Source organism: Stegodyphus dumicola, chromosome 7, assembly GCF_044657685.1.
Source record: "Stegodyphus dumicola isolate Sdum_Otavi_A_Nest chromosome 7, ASM4465768v1".
NCBI classification, from domain to species: Eukaryota; Metazoa; Arthropoda; class Arachnida; order Araneae; family Eresidae; genus Stegodyphus; species Stegodyphus dumicola.
In genome coordinates, this window is record NC_140774.1 from 18003073 (window position 1) to 18017508 (window position 14436).

Here is a 14436-nt window from a genome sequence, read left to right on the forward strand (position 1 = left end):
AATACGGGGCGCCCCTAAAAGTTATATCGGATAATGGTCCTCAATTTGTAAGTAATATATTTGAAGACATGTGCCAAAAACTGGGCATACGTCATTTAAAAATGGTCCCGTATCGGCCGCAATCAAATATAGCGGAACGGGTCAACAGAAATATAGTGAAAATTATCCGTAGTTATGTTAAAAATTTTCATAAAAGCTGGGATAACTATGTCAATGAATTTGCTTTCGCCCTTAGGACCGCAAAACATGATACAACGGGCAAAACTCCTGCTGAGTTATTTCTAGGCAGAAAGGTTATAACACCGTTAGATAAACTATTTTATGTGCAACAAAGAGCCCCAGAATTTAAAATGGGTGATATAGACAAACTAATAAAAGAAGCAAAAAAGAATACGGAAGTAGCACAAAGAAAACAAAAATTGTATTATGACTTGAAACGACGGGGAGTAACTTATAAAGTAGGGGATGAAGTACTAAAAATTAAGCATTCACTTTCTTCAGCACCAGAAGATAAAACTGCCAAATTTTTTCCACGCTTTGAAGGACCATATGTTATAGAAAAAATAACTCACGCTGTTGTAGTGTTAAAGGCAAGAAATGGTGAAACCTGTTCCGCAAACATTGACCAGATAAAACCATTCTATGACCGTAATAAAATGCAAATCTTTTCAGATCTTTTGCAGGATCCGGTACGGCAGACAGCGCAGGTACAAGTTCCAGAGGTGGGAAAACGACAAGTACAAGGGCAAGCCAATGAGAGACAGAAGCAAGTGAAAAGAAAATTGCCCCGCGGAAAAATTGAAGGTACAAAGAAAAAGAAGCCGTTCCACCGTCCAGAAAACAGAGTTCACGAACACCCCCAGAATGAAGAAGGGAGAAGGACGACGTATGTGGAAAGGACCGGGAGAAAGGACGGCAACTATAACCCGGCTGTGAAATGGAAGATTGACTCATCCGACAGAACTTTCCGCAGCAAAAGTCGCCGAACTGCGGAAGGGCCATCAGCGGCGGAGGAAAAAGTACAAGAAAAATTTGAACGGCCAACAACGAGGTCCAAGCAGGATCACGACAGAAGTTTCCCGGTTCCACCAAGACCAGCTGCCTTCAAACGGCCAAGACCACAAGCAGAGCACAAAAGGAAGGTGTTCAAGGGTGGCCGTACTGGTGAAAAACGGAAGCTTCCAGAGGAAAGCACTGAAGGGCGAGCCCGTACAAGAAGGAGGATCAACCAAGCTACTATCAGCTATACCTTTAAAGACTGGGCCCAGAAAAGGATGTCTGAATATTACAAAGATAAGTAAAATTTTATGTTATTTTGCAAACTTGAGTTAATCTTTCATTCTTACTGCAAGTGGCAGATTTCAAGAAGTTTTACCTCATGCGAGGTCTACCTTTATCGCCGAAAGGGCGAGAAATGAGTTGTGACCGATTTTCTTATTATGTTTTTCAATTACTCGCGCGTAAAACTAAAGTTGATGTATAATAGCGTTGTGTAAGAACTTAAATATTGTAAAAAAAAAAGTTATTGTATAAATTTTATTTAAAACATTCTAGCAAGAGAGAAGTTTTAGTCTGAAAGACTTTTTGAAATGTAGTATTATTTCAATGTAGAAAGAATTGGCACTTGCTTTGAAAAGAATAGAAGTTAACAATGTACTACTAATGTATGTTTTCAAATGTGTAAAATTAACGGCATGTTGATATGTTCTTATATACATGTGAACTGTTATTTTAAATGTTAAGAAATACCGTGATATGGTAAAAGTGAAAGTAATGTTAAAAATTTGTTATTCGTGTGACTGTAAAGATTAAAATCATGACGAATATGTGGTAAAGGTTGAATGATGTAGTTAGGCTCTCTGACGCTACACTTTAGAGTTAGCCACTTTTAGAATAGTACCTCAGGGTTTAGAGTTGAAATTAGGGTGTGTTAAGAAGGTCTCGTATGTTGAATTTTAACACGTTAGTGTTTTCATTGTAGGAGGAAGTGTGGCACACGTAGACAGAAACACATACGTGTTTGGTGTTCTTTTACAACACATGTCAGAGAGCACGGGGAGAGATAATTAAAATAGTCATGAATGAAATAAGAATGTTAAGAGAAGTATATTCTATATGTTAATTGCAATGTCATTCTGTAACATTTCATTAAACTAGTTTTCCTTCCAGATCTCTGGAAGGAACCAGAATTGAATAAAGCTCCTGTTTAGATGCAGTACAGATGAAAAAAAAAAAAAAGATTTTTGTATATCCCGGGAGCTGCTATTGTAACAAATTTCTTTCTTTTAAATTTTCTAGTTTCTAGCTAAGTTATGATTGTAAAAGGTTGGCCTCGCGTTAGTTTCTAGAGCTAAAAGTTTTCAACAAGGTCGTTTTAGACCTCAGTTTCAAACTAATTAACTCTGGCAGGAAGTATGTAAGGATCTTAAGTTTTACTAACGTTTATTTTATTTTAAATCTTTACTATCACTTCTTATTTTCTACTTCCGGCCAGAATTATAAGCGTGAAGGAGTTTATGCAAAGTTGTCTGGCGAACGCCAAGTATTTAAGTGTGGCCTTTTTGCCAAGCAGGAGAGAGGAAGCAGTGAGTTCAAAGCAGGCCGCTTACCTTAGAAGTTACGCAGTTGCTATTTGCCTTCCAGGCCAGAGGTTTTAATCCTCTTGATAAATTAAACGTATTGTAGTGTTCACAGTCTCTGTGCTACATACGCTTCCTGTTATTATAAGGCCAATCTTATTCTAAAGTTAAATTAGAGTTTAGTTTTATTTTTATACCTTTTACGTTAGACCCCGAGTGGAGGGTCATTGTATTCCGAAGTACGGAAGTCATTGTATATAAAGAAAAATAAAGGGTCTTGTATACCCTTCGTCTGTATCCTGTCTACTTACTACAATTAGTGAACATAGCTTTAGTAAGCTCTCTGTTCCTAGTCAGGTCATTGTATGTTTCCGAAGAAGGTTAGAAGAAACATTGAACCTGATACATTTACCTGTATATGGTACTATATTTAAACATAATATGATAATTCCATACATTACTTTGAGAAGTAATATTCTCCAAAATAAGATTCATTTAGTTAGTACAAAACATGTAATTTTTATTATGTCAGTCTATATCTTTAATCTGGTGCTTTTATGGTCCAAGAACTTCCATTACCTAGCATATTTTAAATCTGATGCTATTAGTTTGTAGATCTGTCATCAGGGAATATTATTAGTAACACTAAGGATTTAAAATTGGTTTATAGTACTAAAGATGAGTGCATTAGTTTGAAAATTTTATTAATTTCTTATATTCAAATGTATCATTACTTCATGTTTAGGCACATGTTTACTGGTACGTAAGTATGCAATTTTCTTTAGGTTCTTAGGTAGGTATGCAATTTTCTTAGGGTTCTTTAAGTTCTTCAGGTTCTTTATTTTCTTTAGATATGACTAGGTTCCAAGTTTACCAGAATTAAAAGATACATTTAGTATAAATAAGTACATATTTAATATAATTAGTGCAATACTTAATACAGTCAAAAGTCGTTAATCCGGACTCGTTGGGACTCCGGATTATCGATTTTTCCGGGTTATAGATCATCAGTTTAAATCTGGTAAGATGGCATGCAGAAATTATAAAATTAAAAATATGAAACCGTAATTTATGAAATAAAGAACAATTATGATCTAAAGGGTATCAAAATTTACAAAAAAAAAAAAAAAAAAAAAAAAAAAGCTTAATATTTATTTGTTTACTTTATTAAACATTTCTTTCAATGTAAGTTGTTTAAGTTGCTTCGTTTTATGTGATAATACTTTCTCTTTAATTCTATAAACAGACATAATTTCTTGTTCAGTTACAAAGTTCCGCTGTTCAAGTCCTATAATTGCTGTGTCGAAAATACCGACTAATTTGTCAATCAAAATTTTTTCGTTTTCAATAACCTCTGTGTCACTTTCTTCACTATCGGAAGCGAATTATAATGACGAGTAATTTGATTTAAATCATATCAAAGACAGAGTACATCGAGATGAAATACTACATTTAGTAAGGAATTATAAGCCAAATAAAATAAAACATCTGCCCTGAAGATAAGGATAGCGCTGACAGATCAACTTCCAATTCATTGCGTGCCGCGGCGTCCAGTTGTGTCTACAGGACACTGAGTAAGCTTTTAGACATAGCATAGCTGTACATATTCACTACAATTCAATTTTGCTATTTCATATCCAGCTTCTTATTATCTATGTTAACATATCTGAAGAATTACAGATGAACTGCATTAATAAAATCTATAGTTCAGCTTCAAAATAGGACATAAAAATGCCAAATATTACGAAATATTTAGATGATAATCTAGTTAGCATTTGAAAGCCATTTTTCATATTTTTATATATTGCATAGTAAAAGTTCTACTTTTACTATGCAATATAATAATTTCATATAATTATTATATTGCATAGTAAAAGTAATTTATAATAATTTCATTTATAAATGGGCACAAATTGACCCGAAACATTTATTTTCACATTAAAGTAGCATACAATAATGCACAGCTTCATCATTATTTACATTAAAATCCAAAGGCAGATTGCAATTTATTATAGAAACTCTGTTATTCAATAATGATGCTGGATTTGATCTTGGTTGCCAAGACAAACCTAAATTAGGTTCACTCATTGATGGAGGAAGTAGAGCTGGGGGACCAATTTTAGAATCATATGGCATGAAAGAAAAAGGTTTTCAACTCATCTGAGTTACCAGAAGATACACTGGGACTTCGAGACTTTATCTCACAGATAAAGGAATAAAGAATGCTTTGTTTTGTAATATTAAATAATATTAAAGAGATAATACTTTAACTAGACTCCTCCTAGTGATTTAATTAGCATTGATTTAATTCCTAGAGACTATTACTTATGCTACACTCTTCAATCAGAGCAATAGCATGGGACAGTCATTAGTTTTCATAACCTAAACAATTCTCTATGGTTTAAATTTATTTTACTCCTCCTCTTTTTTGATACATCAGCAATTTTTGTCTATTCTTTTATTTCTTCATTTTAAAGGCTTTTTACTTCTTTATACCAGTTAATTATGAAATCCATTCTCTCCAATAAACAGAGATTCTTTCTATGGCTGCAACACTTTCTACCATTACTTAAAGAAAACCATCACAACAAATCAGATTGAATCAGAGGAAAGGCTTTTCCAAACTACATTTAAATTGTTAGCCTTTTCCAGATAACAATAACAAGTCTCATGAAAAAAAAAAAAAAAAAAAAAAAGACATGATTTTTTTCTAAAGGGTTCTTGCATATGGTAAGCCTTAAGAACTGAAACAATACTTGAAAACACACATAATAAGATGTTGCATTAGGATGCCCACAGAAATGTTTTGTCAGCATTTTATTATAATATGAATGATGGCTAAAGTTATTATCTAATGCACAAACAGATTTGAATGGCAAACATAGTTCTAAAAGCCAAAGCATGTTTATTAAAATCAACAGTATTCAAGATTTATGGCTGCATTTTTTATTTCCTAAATTAAATTTTTATAATTTTTCCTTGAATTTAAAAAAAAATTATTTTTCATTTTGCTTTAATTTCTGAACAAGGCTGAATCTCCATAAATTAAATCATTGCAAAATGGATATTCATAGCATACTCCCCAGAGAACACTGCCATATACTTCCTACAGCACTGCATTCGTAGACTTTTGTACAAAAGCCAAAATGCTATTTCATATTTACTTATTGTGAAATAATTATTTCACCCAGGATGCCATCTAGCATTATTAATTTATAAGATAACTTTAATTAGTATACCAGTTCATATATCTAATTTAAAAGTTACTTATCTAAAACCAGTATTTAAAGCTATTTTGTAAACATTATACTATTTCTTTTACAAAACACCCAGAAACTTTTTCAGATAATGCTTTAAATTTGAATGAGAGTAATGATTTAAATCTAAAAACAATTCTGATGAAATTAAAGCATTAAATATTATACATGTACACCTTGCACAGAAAAAAATGGGACACTTCTATATCTCCCTTTCAACTAGACTGATTGTCCAAATTTAAATTGTGTTTTCCATGTGCTGAAAGCGCAACTTAGGATATATATTACATTTATATATAGCAATGTTCTAACATAGGTATTTTGACACAAAATCAGACTTTTTCTGAAATAACATACCAATTTTTTTTCCATATTTTGGTTTTATGATTCAAATTATGCATAGATAATAAATTTTGTAATTTTTGGTGAAATTATGCCTAAATAATAAATTTTGACATTTATGGAGAAATTAAAAAATATATTTTGATGCATTTTTTTTTTTCAATTTGTGCCAAGAATAATTCACTTGACGAACTTTTTAATTTATGATAGCCTATTTACTTTTCCCTTTCACTGTGCATGAGCTGAATAAAAAAGATGCATCGTTCATTCTTTCAAGTAATTTTAACAAAGTGCATAAACCACATTTGGTATTATCATCACTCATGACAAATATATGCCAAATTTCAAAATGCACAAATATATCACTCATGACAAATATATGCCAAATTTCAAAATTCACACATATCTTACAAAATTTTGAATAAAAAACTCTAATTTTTTGCAGATATGCTTAGAAATACATCTACTTTAAGATGAATGTAAAAATTTTATAGGTTAATAATTCAAAATTTTTTTCAAAAAATTTACAAAAATCATTTAAAAATACAAATTTTTAAAATAAATTATAAAAAAAGGTGAATTTTATTTTGGAATGAATCTAAATTTCGAAATGTGAAAGGAAGAGAGATATTAATAAATATATGCCAAATTCAATTAACATGGAAGACCAAATATTTTGAGAGCTAATTTTTTAAAAACTACTTGTGTGATTTTTACAAAACTTGGCACTTTGGCATAATTTGAGTGATAGAATCAAACTAGGCAAAAAAGTTTGTATAATTACTTCAGAAAAGTCTGATTTTTTTTGTCAAAATACCTATTTTACTGTAATGTTATATATAAATCTAATAAATATCCTAAGTCGTGTTTTTGAGACATGGAAAACGCAAGTTAAATTTCAACAATCGGTCCAATAGACCGGTAGATATAGAACTATCTCTTATTTATTGATTTTTTTTTTTTTTTTTTTTTTTTTGTGTGTGTGTGTGTGTGTGTGCAAGGTATACTTACTTATATGAGCATGAAATATAAACAAAGAACAGATCTATATAAGTGATCACTTCTGTGTGATGTGCATATGGCTATTAGCTTTCAGTTTAAATGAAATGTTTCAGTTTAAATAAATTCTGTTTGCTTTTTATTAATCAATTCTATTAATATCTTTAATAAAACTTAATTTATCTTCTTAATTAAGAAAAAGAAATAAATGTTTTCACCAATACATTACATCAATTACAAAAACTTTAAACATATACAGAAACAAAAATTTACATTAAAATTAATAAAGTTAACTACACTGATTATTTTTTAATGTCATTTTGAAATTAAAAAACAATTTTATATCAACTTTACAATTCTGAAACACCTAAAATAAAAATTTAGAGAACTCAAGCTATCATATAATCAAAAGATATGGTAACCAAGGGGAAATCAAGTTAACAGTTTTCATGCCCAAAACATGCATCTTAAATTTTAATGTAATTTCATTAAGTGATAATAAAATTAAAATAGTAAATAATGAAAAAATAAGTGATGGAGTTGAATACAATCAATTATTAAATATATCTTTTCAAAGACAATTAAAAATAAACATAAATAAATTTCAATTCTAACCATTTGCGCATATTATTATTGTGGGTATATAATAATGCTCAGTGTAAATGGTTAGAACTGGGTTTGAATCCTAATTTTTCTTTCATCTGTTTCTAAAAAATAATCGGAAAATATAGAAAGTTAAATTTCAATCAAACATTATTTTACCATTTAGACAATACTCCATATTGAAAATAAAAAACACATATTTGCTAATATTAATTGGAATTAATATTTTGATTTATGTAATATTTTAACATTATTTGTTAATTGCTAAGAGTAGTTATGACAACAAAAGTACATTTTGTTTATCTGTTTATATAAATTGCTATATGTATTTATGATAGCAACTATACAAATGGACTAAGAACTGAAAAGAGAAATGTTTTAAAACATGACAAATTTTAATTGGCGAAACATGAGAGATCAATAGAAATGAGAAGACAGAATGAAAGAACTCAATGATCTAACTGATTCAAAAAACAAAAAATAACGATTCCTTAAAAACCACACATATTCGTCTGCCTTGCAGATTTCTTTACCTGTTTGCCCTCAAAATCAATTGAGTTCTTGATTAAATTACACCAAACACAGGGTTGTTACTTAGCTAATTTTATGCTTCACTCTGGCATGTGTCTCTTCTGTTTTTAGATAACATAATTTAACCTTTTATTGCATACTATATTAAACTTACTATAGAGAGACCTTTTTTTTCCTAATAATATGTAATTATAATTTTCCCTCACTAGTATCCATTTTGAAATAAATGACAAGCATTTAGAAATGGTTAATAATTATATCTGGAATTAAAAGAGGGTATAAATCACATTGTTAAATCTTTAAAAGCATTTTTTTTTTTTTTTAATTCACGTGAGCCTAAGTTTGCAATAAGTTTTCGTATCTGATAGAATGGATTTTTCCTAATTTCTTATCTTATTTTAAAGCAGTCTTTACTGCAAAAATAGATACAATCATGTACGCATGTGCATGGGTGATGCTCACAACTGAAGTTTGCTATTCAGGAAGTATGATTAAGTTTTCAGTGTATGGAATACATTGGTTATATTTGAGAACAGCAGTGTTATTTGAATATGTTTGTTGCATAAGTATGAACACAGTGCAACTGCTTCTGCAGTAAGCTACAAAATATATATTGCCTTTGGATACAATACAACAACAAATCATACTGCAAAAGTGATTGTTCCAAAATTTCTACCATCTGCCATTAATAAATTAATAATACTAATTTGACAGCCAATTTTGAAAAGAATTGGATTATGTGTCTGAAAATTCTTTGAATTCTTCAATGTAATCTGCTGAAAACTGTTTTCATTCGCATCAGCTGAGGAAAGAGTGGAGTTAACACGGATTGTATGAACCGATGGACAATAAGAAAAGAAACTTCAAAGACCCATCATTTAATTCCTCTTACAAAAAGAAATTCTGGATTTTGTGATGAGTAATCAGAAATGGGTTCAATATCAAACAGTTATTTCACTTGCTGTTACCAATAGATCCATTTCCCTCTAATCTATTCCAAAGGGCTTACTATATACATAGAGTAGACGTGGGCTGCCATTGTGCACTATGAGTTCTTTTCTTGAGACCAAAGTGTCCTGGCTGAATTTACTATCAGCAATTCAAATACTTACAACTTTTTATCTGTTAGAAACAGCAAAAAATAGTGAGGGGGAAAAACTATGATTCTTGAAGAACAATGCACATAAAGTGAAAAAGATCCATAATGCAATAACCACTCTGAAACAGGGAATTGCTGCCACAATCTGTCTTGTTTCTCTGACATCCTCTCATATGATTATCACTTTTTTCATGCTCTAGGAAATATTATAGCATACAATAGGTCTGTGATCACATGTAGATCAAATTATACATAGCCAAATTTTTGGCTTCTAAAAAAAAAGACATTTTACAGAAATTATGCATTTAATTTAGCATCATGTTGGGGAAACGTTACACCATTACACTGGCTTCCAAGAAGTGAGTGTTACGTTGATGAATATATGTCTTTTTGCCATACATCTACTCAGTATTGAAATATCATCCCCAAAATTAGTAAAAACATTTTTGCCTAATATATATGACTTTATCACATCTAAAACAATTCTAACATTTTGAAAATTAAAAAAAATGTATGCAGTAATAATAGGTTAAATGAACTAACATTACAATATTGCCTTTCTGTACTTTTGAATATTTTTCAGATGAACTAAAACACATAATAATTCCAAAAAGCAATTATTTATATTAATGAAAATATTAGAGTTGCATTTTCACGAATATTCTCACATAATTCAGATCCCACAAAAATTCACTTAATAAGGTTGAGAAATAGCCAAATTAATAGCTATAGTTGTATGAATGTATTGCAGAACATAAACCATGTGTATTGAATATGCTAATTATGTAAATATGTAAAAAGAACTGAAAAATCTATAAATTTAAAACATCATTAAAAAAATTTTTTTTGCCATCATTGTAGACAGGTTAGAGAACATAATTTTTAACTTCGTAAATCAAAATAATTATGTTAAAATAAGGAATAAGGAGTGAAGGAAATAGCTAGTTTATTCTAAAAATGCCATTTCAAACAATTTCTAAAATACAAATTTTGATATGAGATTAATAGTCAGCACATTACTCAGTTTATTTTACAAATTACACACTAAACAATTATTCAGATATTTTTAATACATTTACAACTCCAACACTTAAAGAAATAAAAACAAAATTAACATGCACAGATGTAAAATAAGGTAAAAAATGGAGGACACAGAGGAGATTGTGTGACACTTACTGCTGCCTCCAAGGGACTCCACTGGGGAAGGAGGAAATAAACAGAGACAAAAAGGGTCAAATGCTAAAGTGCAGGAATTTCAGGCAAGCTAATGCCACTCAAAAGACTAGTAATTTCATACATTTTTCACTTCAATATCATTTCAATGCTCAAAGCACATGCAATGCACATTTGAAAAATGTATACACAATTGTGTTTAGAAAATACTCTTATAACATGATATTTTTCTCTTAACTTTCATTAGTTATCTTTTTCAAAATGTTGACGAGTTGAAATAAGGGGTATAACATGCATTTTAGGCATAAACCCTTTACTCTTCTCAAAGAGAGCTTAACAGCACTTTTTGTTCAGCAGGAAAACTTCAATTATTAACTTAAAACAGATAATGGTAAGTGCAGAGAACAACTGCTATTTTGTACTAAGGATTCATGAAAATTGAAGAGAAAGTGCACAGAGTCTAGTGCTTAAAAGTAGTTTATATTATGATTGTAATTAAAACTCATATTTAATTTCAAATCTTGCTCAGTTTATATATACAGACACTTTTTAATTTACTAATTTAATATGGTAAACACCAGTATTACACAATTTCAAAGAAAATGAAAGAGTACATAAAATGTTTTCAAATATATTTGAATGATCAATATTGACGAGAAACAGACATGTAAAAATATATAACAAACATACACTACTTTTTTCTTTCTTTCTTTTCAAATATATTGCTTAATTTAATAAAATGCTGTTAATGTAGAAATTATAATCTTGAACCTCTGCTACAATTTTTTAATTATAATTTCTGGCTAATTTTATTTAAAAACTGGTAGCTACATTTTATGCAATTAAACACAAATTTCAAGAATACTAAATAACAAATGTGAAATTCTATTTATATACATATCATAAACACATTATTTTAGTAACATACACAGAAAGATATGTAACACATCACATATAATCTAACAACTTATGCTAGCTTAGCTAAACATAAAACTAGCATTCTGTGTATATTACCATATTTTTTTTTCAATCAAAGCTTTGTTAGATTAGGGGGAGGGTTATTGGGCACAAATTGTACCTTTCTCCTTTTAGCATGCTAGAAGTTAAATAGAATTGAAATAAGGCATCAAATGCTGTTCAGCAGCAAAACTGAAGCAAAACTGATTTTTTGCCCACTGCATTTCCTGAGTTTATGAGTTTTTTCTACATATCGTAAGTGCCACAGAACACCAAAATAATGCTCATGAAAATTAACTGAAACATTAAATTAGAAAACAACAAGATATTAAATAAGTACTATTAAATTTTCAAGGCAGGATGTTAAAAAGATACTTTCTAGCAAATGAAATCAAGTTTACAAAATGATAAACCAGTATTGATGAAAATCATATCTGTAACTTAATTGAAAGGATCAGTTTATTTGATTATGGCAAAGCACTTGAGAGGTATCTGCCTAAAGGATGCCTTTGAGATGGACTTTCTAAGGGAATAGTATACAAGTTACACATAGGAAAATCATGAAAGTGCCCATCCAAACAGCCTGTTTGCTAGGGTTTGAATCCCGGATCAAACTACCAGTGTTCAGTGACTTTACTGCTCAGCCACTGGTGGGCTCTTTAATGCAAAGAATTTGAAATAATGCATGAGGAATTGCATAAAAACAATAGACTGATAACGGCCAAAGTTGTAGACTAATACGACTATTTAGTCGACCAATGTCTGCACAAAGTATTTCAAAAATATGAATTTATTTGAATATCCTTATTGCTTTCAACCTGTTCTTTACACATCATTCAGTATTCCAAAACTAAGCCAGCCAACCAAGATAATACTGAAGCAAAGTGATTTTGATGACTACAAAACTTTTGGCATTCATTTTTAGGATTAGATCAGAAATTTTCCATGTAACATGCCAATAAAATAATTCAAGTGAAAGTCGTTATGTTCGTTTGTCATAATTATGTGTTCAGAAAACAAAAGCATAAAAAAGTTTTTGTAATAACAAAGAAGTTATATGAAAAAATTGAGAAATTATGTTTAATTTAAAACGTAACATATATTTAATTAATGTATATACTTAAATGATTATAAAAAGCCTTCTGCATTAAAAAAAAGTTTTAGATTAGTATTATGATAAAAGAGGGTAGATGTAAAAAAACTGCAATAACATACCATGCTTTAACATATACATATTTGCAACATTAAATTTCAAATTATTTAATAATTTTTATTGTTTATAGTAAAAAGTTATAAAATATTCAATGTCAACCCTTATGTTTAAAGAAATTATGTAAAGAAAAATTAAGAATAGTTAATATTATTGAGTTATACTTTTATCAACTACAATCAGTTATTATAAATTTTTAAAATGCTGATATAGACAACATATTTTTACATACTAAATTTAAAATTTTAGCCCATAAATATTTTTTTTTTAGTTTTATCTTATTAAAATATAACGGGAGCAAAACTATGAAGGCACTATATAGGTAAAATTTAGAGATGAAAATTCTTTATTTGTTCATGTAATGAAAAAAAGTTTTATAATACAACATATAACAGCGAGAGGCAGAAAATACTAATTTTTTTAACACTACATCCACAAGGTCTAACTACTATTATTATTTTACACAGTGTATTTACAGCAACATATACTGAAAAAAATAAAGTACCTGGCTCAGTCCTGTAATCTGGAGGATGTAAAATATTTTGGTTACACAAAAATTTAGAATCAAATATAATTTACAACTAACCTAAGATCAATATTTATATACATTCATAAATATTATTTTACAGAAATATGGAATAAAAATAGCCACTAAGCAATTTACAACTAAGCAAAATGTCATTTACTGATGTAAATAATTTAAACCGATACTGTAATTATATTCCAACAACTTTCAAGAAAATTTCAACTTCATCTAAATTTTGAAATTATTTATGTTAACTTTTTGCTGGTGATCGACAAGCACAGCCTGCATTTCGGTACACACCACAATAAGCACAAATGAACACAGTTCACATAATAAATTTCTGCCTACATGGAAATGAAAGAATCCATCTTGCGAATCAGGTTTCTGCTCAAGTGCACACAGACTAAGTGGGTTTGTTTTTTGAAATAATCTGATGGTGCTTAGTGTTACAAACTAATTGAACTCCGAAATAAATTGATTTTACTTGGTATAGATAGCAGTAGAAGTATTAAAAACTTCTTGCATAATGAGCATGAATTTGGCAGATTTTCAGACATTTTCATTGGTATATTTTGAATGTGTGTTATAGCTAGAAACATTGTTTAAGAGAAAGCTAAAACACATTTTTTTAAATGAGGAATCTGATTTTGAAGATGAAAATCTTTCATCAGCTAATGAAAATGAATCAACACGGATATTTGTTTTGAATGTTCGGAACATGATTCGAGTGAGGAATATTTTAAGCTGTGTGAAATGCCGCATGGTATACGATTCCATGTTCCAAAATCACCCCCCCCCAAAAAAAGTACTTTTTAGGTGTATATATATATATATATTTATATATTTATATATTCATTATTACATGTCTTACTGATTTGAAAATTATTATCTAAAAAGTCTTGTTATGTTTTAAATGTTTAGTACTAAAACAGACAGATTAATAACATTTGAAAATATAATGGCAAATAAGTATTATTTTTATTTAATTTTTTTAATAGTAGTGTTTTCGTATTTTCTTAAAATTCTATTTATTATTAATTTTATTAATATAAAGTTTTTATTATTTTCTTAAAAATTAGTGTAAAGTAATAACTTCCTATAAAGATGCACACATATTTTTCCTCTAAAGTGTCTCTGTTTTGCATCAAGTATTGTTATTT

The 14436-nt window shown here is 29.4% G+C and overlaps 1 protein-coding gene across 16 annotated transcripts in view; it reads right to left on the reverse strand.

Moving 5' to 3' along the window:
• The window catches only part of LOC118184279 (tyrosine-protein phosphatase Lar-like), a 732937-nt gene that overhangs the window by 91064 nt on the left and 627437 nt on the right, over positions 1 to 14436 (reverse strand). For 7 of the 16 annotated variants that reach the window (XM_085819916.1, XM_085819917.1, XM_085819918.1 and 4 more), the window contains 2 exons: positions 13256 to 13273; positions 10587 to 10607 (listed from right to left, as the gene is read on the reverse strand). The exons of 4 other annotated variants lie outside the window; for them this stretch is intronic. In XM_085819916.1, coding sequence (XP_085676042.1) covers positions 10587 to 10607; positions 13256 to 13273 — 39 coding nt within the window. The remainder of the gene's footprint in view (positions 1 to 10586; positions 10608 to 13255; positions 13274 to 14436) is intronic. 5 more of the 16 variants (XM_085819920.1, XM_085819919.1, XM_085819930.1 and 2 more) reach the window with 1 other exon arrangement.